The sequence below is a fragment of the Patella vulgata genome, chromosome 8, assembly GCF_932274485.2.
Source record: "Patella vulgata chromosome 8, xgPatVulg1.2, whole genome shotgun sequence".
In the NCBI taxonomy this organism is placed as follows: domain Eukaryota; kingdom Metazoa; phylum Mollusca; class Gastropoda; family Patellidae; genus Patella; species Patella vulgata.
Genome location: NC_065886.2, coordinates 37,445,367 through 37,461,106, shown reverse-complemented (window position 1 = coordinate 37,461,106; position 15,740 = coordinate 37,445,367). Strand labels below are relative to the sequence as shown.

Below are 15,740 nucleotides of genomic sequence, written 5' to 3'. Positions count from 1 at the left end.
GTTTTTGTTTTTACATTAAATCTATATCTCTATTGCATATCTAGTTATCCTATCATAAAATTACAAGTGTTAATAGACATGTGCAATGAAATAACAGTTATATTTAATCTACCCTTCATCATGTTACATTTATCTGTTGTATATACTCCATTGCCTTAATTTATTGTCTTAACTATAATAATAATCACCTCCCATATTCGGTTAATATCGCAACTACTTAGTCAGCTTTTTGATCGTTTAACATAGCGGTTTCTTTTCTTACTTTTGTATATTGTTACCAAATTGTGTCACAACCCTTTGATCTAATTGTTTTAAGGTATGGTTTCCATTTTTGTTGTTAAGACATCCTCACTGGCCATGGACTATAAGTTAATTAACTCTCTATCTGCTATTGTATATCTTAATAAGTGTTGGTGTAGGCCTTTGATCATGTTGTTGCTATGTATGGTTTCGGTTATGTTGTTGTATTTTGTCTATATATATTTGCCTCATACCTGTTTTACTGTATTAGCTTGATAACGTTGAGAGAATACTCTACGAAACCTGGCCTTAAATACACTAGTAGCTGTTTTTCATAAGTATGAGTTTTGTTGTCACTCTATCCAGTTACTAAATGCCATTTAAAGAACACACATTTTATTGTTATTTTTATAAACGACAAAGCATTGTGCCATGTATGTTTCGTATATTTGCCATTGTTTCTATTGTTATGAGGTAGTTTTATCTTGCATAGATTTGATATGCAATACACGTTTCCATTTATGACACAATGCTTTAACAAATTGCATTGTCAACCTGACCTAATATGTCTAGTACACTGAAAAAAACTTGTGTTAAAACAACACAAACTGGTTAGGTGTCGCTATTTAACAACACAAACTTGTGTTGAAACAACACAAAGCTTGTGTTAAATGTTAACACAAAACTCGTGTTAAAATTTATCAAACAACACAAACTTAGATTGAAACTTGTGTGAAAATATAAACATTATTTGTGTTGAAATTTCTGAAACTTGTGTGGTTTCATACAAACTTGTGTATAACATCAACAGAAACGTCTGTTGTACTTTCCCCCAATTTATATCCAGTATAGCAGCCGTTCCCATGCAGAATTCCTCCTTTTGCTCTGTTTAACCTGTAAAGTTTGATAAATGAGGTAACAATAAATGTTTTTGTTAATTATTATTTATTTATAAAATGATAGGTAAAAGTAAATTAATACCGCCAAATCAAAACTAAATAGACATTTGAAATGTTAACAGAAAAACAGAGAAATAATTCTAATACTAATAAAATGGTGTTATATAATGCCCCCCCCCCCCATCACTAAATATAAAAAAGCTATTTAAAATTTTCTTTACTATAAAACAAGAACTGGGTCTATAAAGATATGTACACAGTATTCCTACCCCATACCCCCAAAATATATCATTCAAATATATCTAAATTTAATAACATCCAAACCAAGCACTAATAAGATAAATCATGCACTAAACTGAATTATTTTCAAAAACTGACAAGTGCTACAAAGTCATATTACAAGTGATTCGTGAGGCATCTAGAAATAAGTAGCATACACAGAAAAATGCACTTTTTTGCAGGAGTAATAAAATGATTAGAACCCTCCCCTCATTAAAAAAAACCCAAACAAAATGAATATTTTGTAAATAAAAGGAGCAATCCATCAAGATTGCAGGATTGAAATATAAAAATATCAGAGAAAATGGCAAATATTAAATAATATGTACAAAATATTTATATACAATTACAAGTCATAAGTAAGGGGGAGCCACAAACTGGGTCAATTGGGTACAAGCCCGGAATCAAAACCACCCCCACTGCGTTCACTTTAAAGAACCTTTGACAATTGAATTATTTGACTCAATGACAGACTTCTTTTTTTTTTTGATCAAATGTGCACATGTTAACCATTCGCCCACCCTGGGTTCCCTTTAAAGAACCCTTGGCAATTGAAATATTTGATATAAAAGTAGGTTGTAGGGCAGAATTACCCTTATAACATAGAAAACTAGGATATTAAACCCTATTTCATTTTATAAGCAAGATAAAGGTTTTTTGTAATTCTGCTATATTTGATCTACATTTGGTTTCTAGATAATGCCTATTAGATACTTATGATTTCCGACCAAATTCTCTAAGTGATTTATATGTCACTTTTTACCTTCTATATTATACACAATTTTCTGGAGAGAATTAAAATATAATTGTGTTTGGGAAGGATATTTAACATTAAAAACAAAAAAAAAATATATTTTAAAAATGGGTCAATTGCATATATATTCTTTTCCAGAATTAAATTGATGATTTAATATTCAAAAGGTATGGGTGGGTTCTGTTGTGGTTATCATACATCAAATACTCTTCCAAGGATCTGAAAAATTAAGGAATGAATTCTATCATTTTATAACTTCGGCGGGGTTGTCATTATATAACACAATTTTATTGTCCCCCGCCTTTCGAAGAAAGCAAGGGACTATTAAAATGGGTTCGTCCGTCTGTCTGTCCGTCACACTTTTTGGGACACAATAACTCTCTTCCTAATTGAGCTAGAATGTTCAAACTTGGTGTATGTGTTTATTAGGTCAATGCCTTGATGGAGTTCGAAGATGAGCATTTTCCGCTTAGGGTAAGCAGAGATAAGCAATTTGATTGGTTGATGCTTTGGGACACGATAACTCTCTTCCTAATTGGGCTAGAATGTTCAAACTTGGTGTATGTGTTGATTAGGTCAATGCCTTGATGGAGTTCGAAGATGAGCATTTTCCGCTTAGGGTAAGCAGAGATAAGCAATTTGATTGGTTGATGCTTTGGGACACGATAACTTTTAATTGAGCTAGAATGTTCAAACTTGGTGTATGTGTTTATTAGGTCAATGCCTTGGTGGAGTTCGAAGATGAGCATTTTCCGCTTAGGGTAAGCAGAGATAAGCAATTTGATTGGTTGATACTTTGGGGCACGATAACTCTCTTCCTAATTGAGCTAGAATGTTCAAACTTGGTGTATGTGTTGATTAGGTCAATGCCTTGATGGAGTTCGAAGATGAGCATTTTCCGCTTAGGGTAAGCAGAGATAAGCAATTTGATTGGTTGATGCTTTGGGACACGATAACTTTAGTTCTAATTAAGTGAGATTGATGAAACTTGGTGTATAGTTTCATTACAGTAATACCTTGACTAAGTTTGATAATGAGCATTTTCTGCTCAGGGTAAGCAGAGCGATACGCAATTTGATTGGTCGAGACTTTGGAAAACAACAACTCTCCTACTTTGATTGTCCCCCGCCTTTCGAAGAAAGCAGGGAACTATTAAAATGGGTTCGTCCTATTTCGGCGGGGGACATCAGCCTCACTGTTGGCTTGTTAGTATTGGGATTAACTTTTTCTATCAATATTCCAAATGTCACAATGTTTAAAAAAACAATTTAGTTTGCCACATTGAGATTGAGTCTCTATTTTGTTACAGTTTTGCATTACACTTATTATGTCTTGTCCAGTTACAGACCCAGGCAGAATATGCTCAAATGGGTCAGAAGTTAGAACAAATGTCTTGAAATTTGGGACTAAAGTCTAATAATAAGTCAACTATTCACCCAGACCACAATAATCAACCGATTTCCATGATAATTGTTGTCTGTAGCCGTGCCACATGAAATGTGTGGTAACCTGATATCTCCGAAACCGCTAACCAGAAGTGGTCGAAATTTTACCTACTCTGAGATATTATTAATGTTATCATTATCTGTAAGTTTCATTGAAATCGGTTGATAATTGCGGTACGGAGACTTGCCACATGTGGCAAATAGTCTCCGGATTGTCTTACCACATGTGGCAAATAGCCCCAGCCTATTTTATTCGATTCCCTGCTGGAATGTGACTAGGAATAGGGTCCACTATCCAGCCTCGTGGGTTTTCATTCAAATGAAATTAAACCTTATGTTAGTCCCAAAATTACCTACCGCCAGTAATAGATCAATTACCTATCCAACAAACACCAACACCAAATCCAGGTTTATGCAGAATTAACATAACACAACATACAAAGATGGTAATAGAATGACACAGCAGTGCAGGGAAAGAGGGCGGAAACGGAACCGTCGGACATGATTCTAGGACATATTATTAAAATTAGCATGGACCTACTTGATTCGACCAATTTAATACAAGTAGGCCTACATAGTTTGTGTCAAGTGGACTTTAAACCCGTTTTTTTCTCTCTCTATTGGATATAACTACCTCATATTTGCAGTGATACAAGGCAATTACCAATTTTCCATGTTCTTGACCTGAAGAAATAAAATAATAAAAGTCAAGTTTTTATTATCATGCAATTGGATAAATACAATTCTCGGTGGTATGATTTGAATAAATACAACATATCATGAGTATAACTGATTTGAAGTTTGAATTATTATTTCTCCAAGACAAGACAACTGGGCATTTACAAATACGAAATAGCTACTCTTCATAAAGAAAATACATGGATAATATTCCATAATCACCTGGATTTTATTGTTGGTCTTTGTCCGAATTCGGATTTCCTTTTAAAGCAATTAGACTGCACTATCGCTGCATTATATTGCTAAAATCTACTACAAGAGATGGATAGAGGACAAGCTAAAACAAACAAGATTTTTTGTACAATCAGGGGCAATAATCCAGAAAGTTATGGTCTGAAATGCGCAAATATCAAAAGGGATTGAGACCTTTGGGATATAAAGATATGATTTAAGTTTCATCAGAATCGGACAAAAATTGTGACCTCCAGAAGGTTGACAACCTTCGTATTGCATACTTTTACACAATTTGCGAACAAAAAACGGCCTTTTTGTTGGGCAGTTTCATTTCGATTTTCCCGAAATTCGAATTCAACCTTCATTATGGTGGAATGGTGAAATATTTAAAATCGGAAAAAAAAGAATTGTGATCTCTAGAGAATCCCCAAGCTAAAAATGCCATTTTTCGAACAATCAGGGGCCATAATCCAGGAAGTTAAGTTCGAGTATCCGCGATTATCAAAAGGATCCATGATCTTTACGAAATTCGAACTCAACTATCCTTAGGGTGTAATGGTGATATATTCGAACTTATGACCTCTATAGGGTCCACACGCTAAAAACGCGATTTTTCGTACAATCGGGGGCCATAATTCAGGAAGTTGTGCGCGAATATCGAAAGGAAACGAGATCTTTGGGTTATAAACTTACATTTCCAGTTTCAACAAAATCGGATAAAAATTGTGACCTCTATTGGGTCCACAACCTTGATATACCATATACGAGGGGCGGCCATTTTGTCTGTCAGTTTTGGGCCGATTTTCACGAAATTCGAACTTAGCCGTCCAAAGGGTGTAATGGTGATATACTAAAACGATTTTTTAAATCGGATAAAAGTTATGACCTCTATAGGGTCCACAAGCTAAAAACGTGATTTTTCGTACAATCAGGGGCCATAATTCAGGAAGTTACGGTCCGATATGCGCGACCATCGAAAGGAACCGCGATCTTCGGGTTATAAACTTACATTTCAAGTTTCAACACCAGCGGATAAAAATTGTGACCTCTATAGGGTCCACAACCTTGATATACCATATTTTTACGCTATTTGAGAACGAGGGGCGGCCAATTTGTCTGTCAGTTTTGGGCTGATTTTCATGAAATTCGAACTCAGCGGTCCTTAGGGTATAACCGTGATTTACTAAAACGTTTTTTTTTTAAATCGGATAAAAATTATGATCTCTATAGGGTCCACAAGCTATAAACGCGATTTTTTTTTTTCGTACAATCAGGGGCCATAATTCGGGACGTTACGGTCCGATATGCACGAATATCGAAAGGAAGCGAGATCTGTGGGTTATAAACTTACATTTCAAGTTTCAACAAAATCGGAGAAAAATTGAGAACTCTATAGGGTCCACAACCTTGATATACCATATTTTTACGCTATTTGAGAACAAAGGGCGGCCATTTTGTCTGTCAATATCGAAAGGAACCGAGATAAAGCTATATTTCAAGTTTCGTTGAAATCGGATAAAAATTGTGATCTGTAGTGTGTCCACAAACAAATTGTTGACGGACGGACGGACAAACAGGGGCGACGACAATATACGTCCACATGAAGATGTGGGCGTATAAAAATGGAACACAATCAGTTGTGTAGGTCATGTCTGTTTTTCAAAATGGCGTCCTGAGAATAACAGAACGCAAAATAAACATTGCAATTCAGGACTGGATGGAGCATCGCAAGAACGATTGTTTGAATAATTAATCACATAGAAACACAATTATGAACATTAGGATATCATAGAATATTGAATTAGCCTACCTCAAAATTTATTGTTTGATCACCAGGTTGCCCGCTAAACCCATACGTCCTTCGGCAAATAAAAAAATAGCGTATAGTTAGGGTTTTAACAGAAACGAAAAATATTAATTCTAAATTTACATTACAAATAGGCTACATTGGATTAAAGAATATAACAAACCTGATATTCTTGTTTTCTCTGCATAGTTTGTTGAAAAAAATATCTCTGCTGGGGTTGGTTCTAGTTAACAATGCCGCTCGACTATGTAATTAATCGATACTAATCCAGGAAGAAATTACCACAACGCTTAAGAACAAATACTATTACTCATATTTCTTACTTTTTTATAGAGTAGTTTATTTTGATTGGTTCTTTTACAGGTAAGCAATAAATTTCCGAGATTTTGATTAATAAACCAATAGAATTAAATAAAAAGATTAACTCAGCTTTTTCCACGCCCATTCAGACATTTTCTAAAATCAAAATACATGTATCACACTATTGTTCTAACCCCCCGAGAATTGTCTTTGATGTATCAAGTTTATTGGGCCAATATAATCAAACTCTAATAAATGCAGACATTGTAATAACCTAACTGTGTTTGTGTATTGTCTGAGACAAGATGTGAAAATAATCAAAGTATACAATCAGAATAATCTAATTAAATAAAATTGCGATCTCTACTTAACGTGTGTGATAATTAAAATAAGGTTTTAGAGAAATACAACTACTCTACGAATCAAGTTAAAACTGGAATGAATTCCTCAACGTACAAATTCAGAAAGAAGTGTATTGCATAGGCTGCCAGTTTCCAAATCCCATTCAGATTTTCTCAATAACATTATTGATTGTTTTTTTTATAAAAAGAATCAGATTATTACAGATAATAAAGTAACATAATAAATGTTATCTTAAAATTCGACGTAATTAATCATATGAAAAAAACCCCCACAAGATTTTGTAAATCTACACAAGGTTTGTGTTTGTGTTAATAAATAAAATAAAACCAAGTACGAACAATCCAAACCATTAGACAAAATTCGAAGTCCTAAAAAAACGGTATAGGCAAAATAGTGTAATAAGGCAAAATAGTGTAATCAGCATATGGACTGTTCACCGTGTACAAAATACACGACAAACAGTGGTAACAGGTGTCCGGAAGAGTAAGCTTACCCTGCCTGGCGCCACACCCGCCATATCTGCATCCAAACTATTAGGCGAAATCTCGGTAAAATAGCGTGATTGGCCAATAGACTATCGGTATGCAAAATGCACGTGATGAACAGTGTTAACGATGTAGTAGACAGACATAATCAGGGAGATTGTATACGCGTCAATTAAATATATCTAGAATAATAGCCGAGAGAGACATGTTATATTTACCAATCAAGTCAATATGACGCCCATAAAACTTTTTAAAGGTTTTAATAAGTTTAGTTCGCAAGTATCCCTGTAGTTGAAGCTTAGATGACATATGCCTTGATCTACTTAAAAAATCTAAAACACCACAACCTTGTGTACAATATTTTTAACACAAGTCCTTGTGTTGAGATCCAACACAAGAGTTTTTTTCAGTGTAAGTTCATGTTCGTAAACCAGATTATCCAATGGGTGGTCTGCAACCGATTTTCTAATCTCGGTACCCACATATTGTAGTTGGTCTATATATAACAATTCTCTTTCTCTCTTTTCTCCCCATTTGCATTCCCATTTTTGTTGATTTTTTGGTCTAGAATGAACGAAGAGGGTTTGAATTTTCAACAGGTTTTGGCAGTCCGTACATTCCCTTGTTTTTATTCATTCTATACTCATTAAAAACATGGTAATGCACGAACTTTTTCTATTTTTTCTCGTTGTCTCTTATCTAGTGACAGTCAATTATTGTTGTGACATCAGATATCCTCCCACAGTCTTATATAATAACTTTTGGTCTTCGAAGGAATTATTAGTGAGCAGAAATTCGCCCGTGTATCTGTTATCACTCGTCACTTCAGTTAGTTATATAGAAGGATAACTCGTGTTTTCCGTTTGCGTTTTTCACTTCCCTTTCTTGAAATCTTAATAACGCATCTATCGTAGCAATGATCTATGTGTTAATATTATATTTGGAACATGTTTAACCAGTTCTATCACATATGTGATAATGACTGGCGCCAATATTGTCCTTTAATATCCTATGCAAAATATATTCTGAACTACTTTGCCTAGGTATTCAATACATCAGTAATTATAATTTGCTTTTAGTCTAAACAAGGAACAAGATTATTAAATACATTATCACGTATGAAACTTAAATGTATTTCATAGATTAACGGCATCGTATATTTGACAGAGTCTATTAGCTTAATGGTACAACGGTGTACCTTGGTCATTTATAATACATAAATTGTATCATTATATTGGGTGGATAACAACCTATAATTCTTCTAAAAAAGGCATCCAGACTTGTAAGCGAGTTGTTCGGGTCTTACAGGTCATTCGTCACAAAACTGACGATAAGGTATATAAACTCTTAAAAAACTATCAATTATTGTCTTAGATTTTGGTCTACAATTGGATAGATATCAGGTACGTACAGCAGGTCAAGATACGACTCTAAAGTCTTGACTGACACGTTTCTACATTGTAGGCAGGTTAGTTACTTTATTAACGTAATCTAACCAGTGCGATAAATCTTATTTAAGAATTTATCGGACGTGCAATTTACTGCTGTAAACGTACATAGTATTCAGTGCAAATTTGTTATAGAACTCTGTCAGAAGTGTGAACCGTAACAAAACCTTGTATAACTGTATGTGTCTGAAGGAATTATAAAACCAACTTGGACTTTGTGAAATTATTCCGTGGAGCCAAACGAATCAATAAAAGAAAACAAAAAGATAGTCCTAGCTATAGACAAATGATCTAGCCAGAAGAACCAGTGATTTTAGATCTTTTTTACAACAGGCGGTCTAGCGGGTTTGAGAGACATCCATATTAATTTAGTCCTTCGCAAGACAGGCTAGAGACTCTCAACCTTCAATCGATGAAAGTAACCGTCACGGTTACAATGTGACCCGGAAATGTGCACAATATAAATACCCATTGTCACTATTATTTTATTCAAATAAGGCACTTTAATCCTAATTATTTTAAATTTCAGCTGTGGTTGATGCCAGAATATCGGTGTTGCCGAATGCAACGTTTGGAATTGGCGACGAATCACTCACCATCCTTTGTAATGACTTATCTGACGACGGTTTTGATACACTATATAATATACAGCTTGAAAGAGATTCTGTGGCACTGGGTTTCATTGATATGAGTGGACTGCATTTGATTTCACCAAACACATCATCTAAATATGAAATAACGGGAGAGTTTCGCGCCTCTTCACCTTCTCGGTCCTATCTACAACTGGTTATTGATAAACCCAGTGCAGAAGATCAAGGCAATTATACATGTTCATCAGTTGGTGTGCTCTCAGCGAAGATAATTACGGATACCCATCGACAATACGTCAAAATCGAAGGTATGTATATAATTGAAGGGATCATCAGAATCAATAATAATAAAACCTGGGTAATGGTAATCACAGATAGTGAAAATTCTGTAAGTCAGGAGTTACAAAGGAATTAAGGACAACCTTGTCGCATTACGTTCAATCTGATTAAAATAGAGATTTATACTGCTTTTCGTTTTATATATTTCGAGCCCCCGACCACCGCCCCACATTAAAATACAGATCTATACTTCTTTTCGTTTTTTTTTATATATTTCGATGGCCCCAACTACATTAATATCTGGCCGATACGAACGACCTTTAACACTATGACGTCAATCATTGACAGGACCGTAACTAGACCAGAGCAACGAGGGGGGCGTGAAGTGTGAAGTGTTCTCAGGGGTGCTGTACATTGACGGACAACGTATATCTTGTTTTTATAGTCGAGTGGCTATTCGAAAATACTTCTTTGGTTTGTTTTGCTTTCTGTCGCTGTGAATGCATGTCCACATCTCCGCGAGGCACACAGTGAAAACAAGTAAATCGAAATTTTTAAAAATAAAACTCGAAACAAACAAAATAGGATTTGTGTTTTAAACAGGTTGTAATACTTTTAAGGCCTTACGCGACTCCAGTAAATCAATATGGTGTGGTAAGGGGGTTATGCCTGTACTGGATTTGTGGTAGAAACCTACACCCTCATTGGATTTATTGATGAATATTATTTGTAATATTGACACATACCATTTACAATCCCTTAACAATTATGTTTACAAATAATATTCATAGGGGATGATGTAGCCTTAAAGTGATATCGTGAATGGGAACATTTTTTGTAAAATCATGATGATTGATTAAATTAAATATAATATAAATGTATGCTTATACACATAGCATATACTTTGTCCCGTTGTCCTAGAGGATTCCCTGCAGTTAAGTTTTTATTATGTATAAAACATTCATGATATATCTTCAACATTGCACTCCATAGCGTCATAGTTAGGGACACTTAACTCGCGCATAGAGCAATTCTATTTAACGCTTTATCTTGCTCTAAATGCATCAGCATTAGTATTTGATTTTTGTTTTCAGATTCCGAAAGTCCAGTCTCAGAAAGTCCGGTTACTGGAAGTGCTGTACCCTCCAGGTGTGTAATACGCCAACCCGTCCAAATCATTACTTTGACCGTATTCTTCATATTACATTAATACTGTATTTACCGGATTTTTGATACTGCAATAATGTACTGTATTTAGCGCATTCTTAATACTGTAATAATACTGCATTTACCGGATTCTTTTTTCTGCAATAATACTGTATTATTCGGATTCTTGATACTGCACATCCTCGGTTACCCAGTGTACTCATTCCGTTCTACTCCACTATACCCTGGGTTAATCTATGGGGGAGACACGTTTTCAAGTTATCCGTCCTTGATGATTGTGTTATTTTTATCGACCAATCCCATAAGTTGTTATTTGAAAAGGAAGTTGGCAAAGGTAAGTAACTCTCATCGGAGAATGTTAGGAGTTGGCCTATTCTAAATGCGTAATTATTAACAATCAATTATATATTATGTTAATGAAGACCAGACGTTCATATAATAATATAGGGTCATCAATGTTATTTAAAATCGTTCGTTCGTTCCCGGGACTTTATGTCCACGAGATTTCGTAGACAAGTTATTGTGAATCAAATTGCCAAGTATAAGTTCAATAATAATAAACATAACAGAATGACATATTTCAGACAAAGAACGAATAGTAATAATAATAACAAAAGTCAAAATATAGATCTTATACATATTTGAAATCAACAACACATACTACAGATTTTGATAATACAATTGAATATAAAAAAATTATAAATATATACATTATTTACATAAATCATTCCGTAAATGGACATGAATATGGTTATCTACCCTTATAAAAACGAAGGCGAAACGATTGGTTTGTAAACTGTTTTCTGATTGGTTCGTAGACTGTAGCTACATTCTAGGCCAGGGCAGATAAAATTTGAACTCGTGGAAACCCTATGGATTAACCCAGGGTATGGTGGAGTAGAACGGAATGAATACACTGGGTAACCGAGGATGGATTCTGCAGTAATACTGTATATTTGACAGATTCTGGATAATATAATTAATGCTGTATAGTCCGGGTTCTTGATACTGCAATAATACTGTAAATTGACCGGATTTTGGATACTGCAATAATACTGTATTGGCCGGATCCTTGATACTATAAATCTTAACCTATATTCTTAAGGGTACTTCACAAAAGAAATGTTTTGTGCTGATACATTTTACTGATATTATTACTGAATTTGCCGGATTCGTGATACTACAATGATACTGTATTGACCCGGTCATTTTTATTTCGTATCTTGGTCCCTATTTGTGATTTAATAGTATTATTCATTTGCTAATACATTTATCACGCTCATTGGTGAAAAAAGATTATTTGTTGAGACATGCATGACGTCTTAATTACAATCTGCCTATCTTCCTTAAAGGGCGTGTACTTTGGAACCTTACGTTAGTCTAAAAGCACACATTTATGTAATATCAATGTAAATAAAGCGATTAATATTTAATGGTTAATAAAGTTATTGTAATTTATAATCAATAATATACAGTGAAATACTTGAACTGTCAAAATTGAATGACAGTCGTTTACTCCTACCTAATCTACGCGGTTTTTTTTAAATAACTATCATTACTAATTACTTCCATGGTGTCTTTAATGTACATTTCTTTTTTCACTACAAATGCCACCCGAAGCCATAGAAAACACCATATAAATTGTCATTCGGTATTAGGATCACATATTTTCATGGCAAGATAACATATTGAATTCTAATTCAGTTTTAAATTTCATATTTTATAGAAAATTTAGAGTTAGTGGTTTAGCTACTCTAATCCCAATTCTATTGAAATGAGTTTGTTTACGAGTTAAATATGTTACCCTTTTTTCTTGTCTCATTGTATGTGGGCTTCACAATGTTCTGTAAGCTTTTGTTCCCGCCTCGGTTTTACGCCGGTTAGTGGAAGTTTCTTTATCTATAGACCTAATGTTTTCACTTTTTTATGCAATCATTTAAATATTGGATATGGTGTGTAGAATATGCATATCTATAAGACACCGTACTTTGAGGACAAGTGACAAACCCCTATTATAATGGTGATAAATTTATGAATTTTTTTCTATTTCATTTTTTCAATATTTCATACGTTCAGTATTCATTCAATTAAAAATTGCTATTATTCTTATGTTTCTGTTGATCCCTCATTTTTAATTAGACGTTAAGCTACTAATCTTATGATAGACGGTTGGCAGCTGACTCATTAACGAGTTTAATTACTATCTTCTTGTTTTATTTTATTGCAATGTCTTTTATATTTTAATCTTTCCACGTTAATTGTTATTAGTAACCTTGGTGTATATTGTTAATTCCTTAGATATCATTTTATTATAAATACCTATTTGTACGGAAGCTCAAATACGAACTATTTTTGTTTATTTCTTTTCCTATTTTTATTTCCAATTTTTAATTTTGAAAAAAGTAATTTCGAATTTATATTTTAAATTTTCGATTTTGTACAGTAATTTTCAATTTTGTACAATAATTTTCAATTTTGTACAATAATTTTCAATTGTGTACAATAATTTTCAATTTTGTACAATAATTTTCAATTTTGTACAATAATTTTCAATTTTGTACAATAATTTTCAATTTTCAATTTTCAATTTTGTACAATAATTTTCAATTTTGTACAATAATTTTCAATTTTGTACAATAATTTTCAATTTTGAACAATAATTTTCAATTTTTTAATTTTTAATTTTTATTTTTTATTTTCAATTTTGTAAAATAATTTCTAATTTTGTAAAATAATTTCTAACTTTGTAAAATAATTTCTGATTTTGTAAAATAATTTCTAATTTTGTAAATTTGTTTTCAGAACCATCAGACCGCCCCGGTTCACTTACATCTTGTCCAACCTCGTGGGTTTTCTCCAGGTCCTCCGGTTTCCTCCCACTGCAAAAGACTCCTACGCGCAAGCGAATTATTGAAATAAAATTAAACCGTAAGTTAGTCTCGAAATGACCTAGTTTGTGTCAAGTGGACGTTAAACCCCATTTTCTCTCTCTCTCTCACTCACTTACTGGTAGTAGTTGCGATGGGACAAAAAATTGAGGTCTCGTGTACATATTGGAGTGCACGTCAAAGATCTCTTCGCAGTTGGAATTCGATATAAGCTTAGGCCGTAGCGTCGCTGTCGGGATAAAATTTCCTTCATAGTACACTGTACGATGTATGTCCGTCTTCATTAGTCCAGTCGAAGCAGAACAGTAGGACGTTAAACCACACTTCATTTCCCTGTCGCCGTGGGACCCACGGTGGCTATGCGAGTAAGACACTGTCGGCCGAGAATGTTCATCGGTATTTTCAGGCGTGGTTTCCCCTTTGTAAATGGTGCAGGGCGGAGGACCTAACAAAGACAGCTGTTGAGTCGTTCTGATGCGACGAAAACTCGATGGCCCACACATTGGCGTGCAGGTATTTTCAGGCGTGCCCCCCCCCCCCTTGTAAATGGTGCAGGACGGAGGACCTAACAAAGACAGCTGTTGAGTCATTCGGATGCGATGAAAACTCGAAAGCCCACGCTCTGGCGTGCAAGTAAAAGACCCCTTAGCAGTTGAAATTCGGTACAAGAGTAGGCCGTAGCGCCGCTGTCCGGGCAAAATTTCCCTCATAGCACAATGTATGGCCTATGCCCGTCTTCATTAGCTCAGTCGCAGCAGAACAATAGGACGGCAAACCCCATTTCAATTCATTTTATTTTATTAAGTGGTCCCATTTCGTTGATAACAGACGCTTGTCTATACATGTATTCGGCCTATCTCGTCTATTTTTATACTTTTATTTGACCTCGGCTTCACGCCATCCAAACGCGCTGCCTTGAAAGAAAATTGCGACTAACACGCCTTTTTAAGAACTGTTTTTGTTAAGCGACACGTGTTTATAATCAGTAAACCTACGACCGTACCACAATCTCAGGCGTATAGCGGAGAGGCACATCAAGCTACGCCGTACAGGCGAGCAACATGACACGATGATGATCAAGGAATCAGTCGAGGTTTGCCGAATGATCCTCGAGAAAAACAAAATTAAAAATTAATTTACAAAATTAAAAATTAATTTACAAAATTAAAAATTAATTTACAAAATTAAAAATTAATTTACACAATTAAAAATTAATTTACACAATTAAAAATTAATTTACAAAATTAAAAATTAATTTACAAAATTAAAAATTAATTTACAAAATTAAAAATTAATTTACAAAATTAAAAATTAATTTACAAAATTAAAAATTAATTTACAAAATTAAAAATTAATTTACAAAATTAAAAATTAATTTACAAAATTAAAAATTATTCTACAAAATCCAAAATTATTCTACAAAATCCAAAATTAAAAATAGAAATTAGAAATTTTTTTTCAAAATAAAAAATTAAAAATAGAAATGTGAAATCGAAAAACAAAAAGTAGTTCGTATTTGAGCTTCCGTATTAACATCAACGAATTTAGAATTTTTACATTCTACCTTAGCAACCATCATTATGAAGTCGTTTGGTGTCGCTACTGCGTGCTCATTTGGTGATTGCGCACCTGGTCAGGACGGGCTTGATAGAGACGAGTGTATCCTCGTCGAAACGTCGCTTAGTATTAAACATCATGACACGATGATGATCAAGGAATCAGTCGAGGTTTGCCGAATGATCCTCGAGAAAAACAAAATTAAAAATTAATTTACAAAATTAAAAATTAATTTACAAAATTAAAAATTAATTTACAAAATTAAAAATTAATTTACACAATTAAAAATTAATTTACACAATTAAAAATTAATTTACACAATTAAAA

General features: G+C 33.9%; 1 protein-coding gene across 1 annotated transcript in view; it reads left to right on the top strand.

The window, feature by feature from the left end:
- LOC126829288 (uncharacterized) overlaps window positions 1-15,740 on the top strand; it is a 50,858-nt gene that overhangs the window by 2,439 nt on the left and 32,679 nt on the right. The window contains exon 2 of the mRNA XM_050559078.2: window positions 9,462-9,830. Coding sequence (XP_050415035.2) covers window positions 9,462-9,830 — 369 coding nt within the window. The remainder of the gene's footprint in view (window positions 1-9,461; window positions 9,831-15,740) is intronic.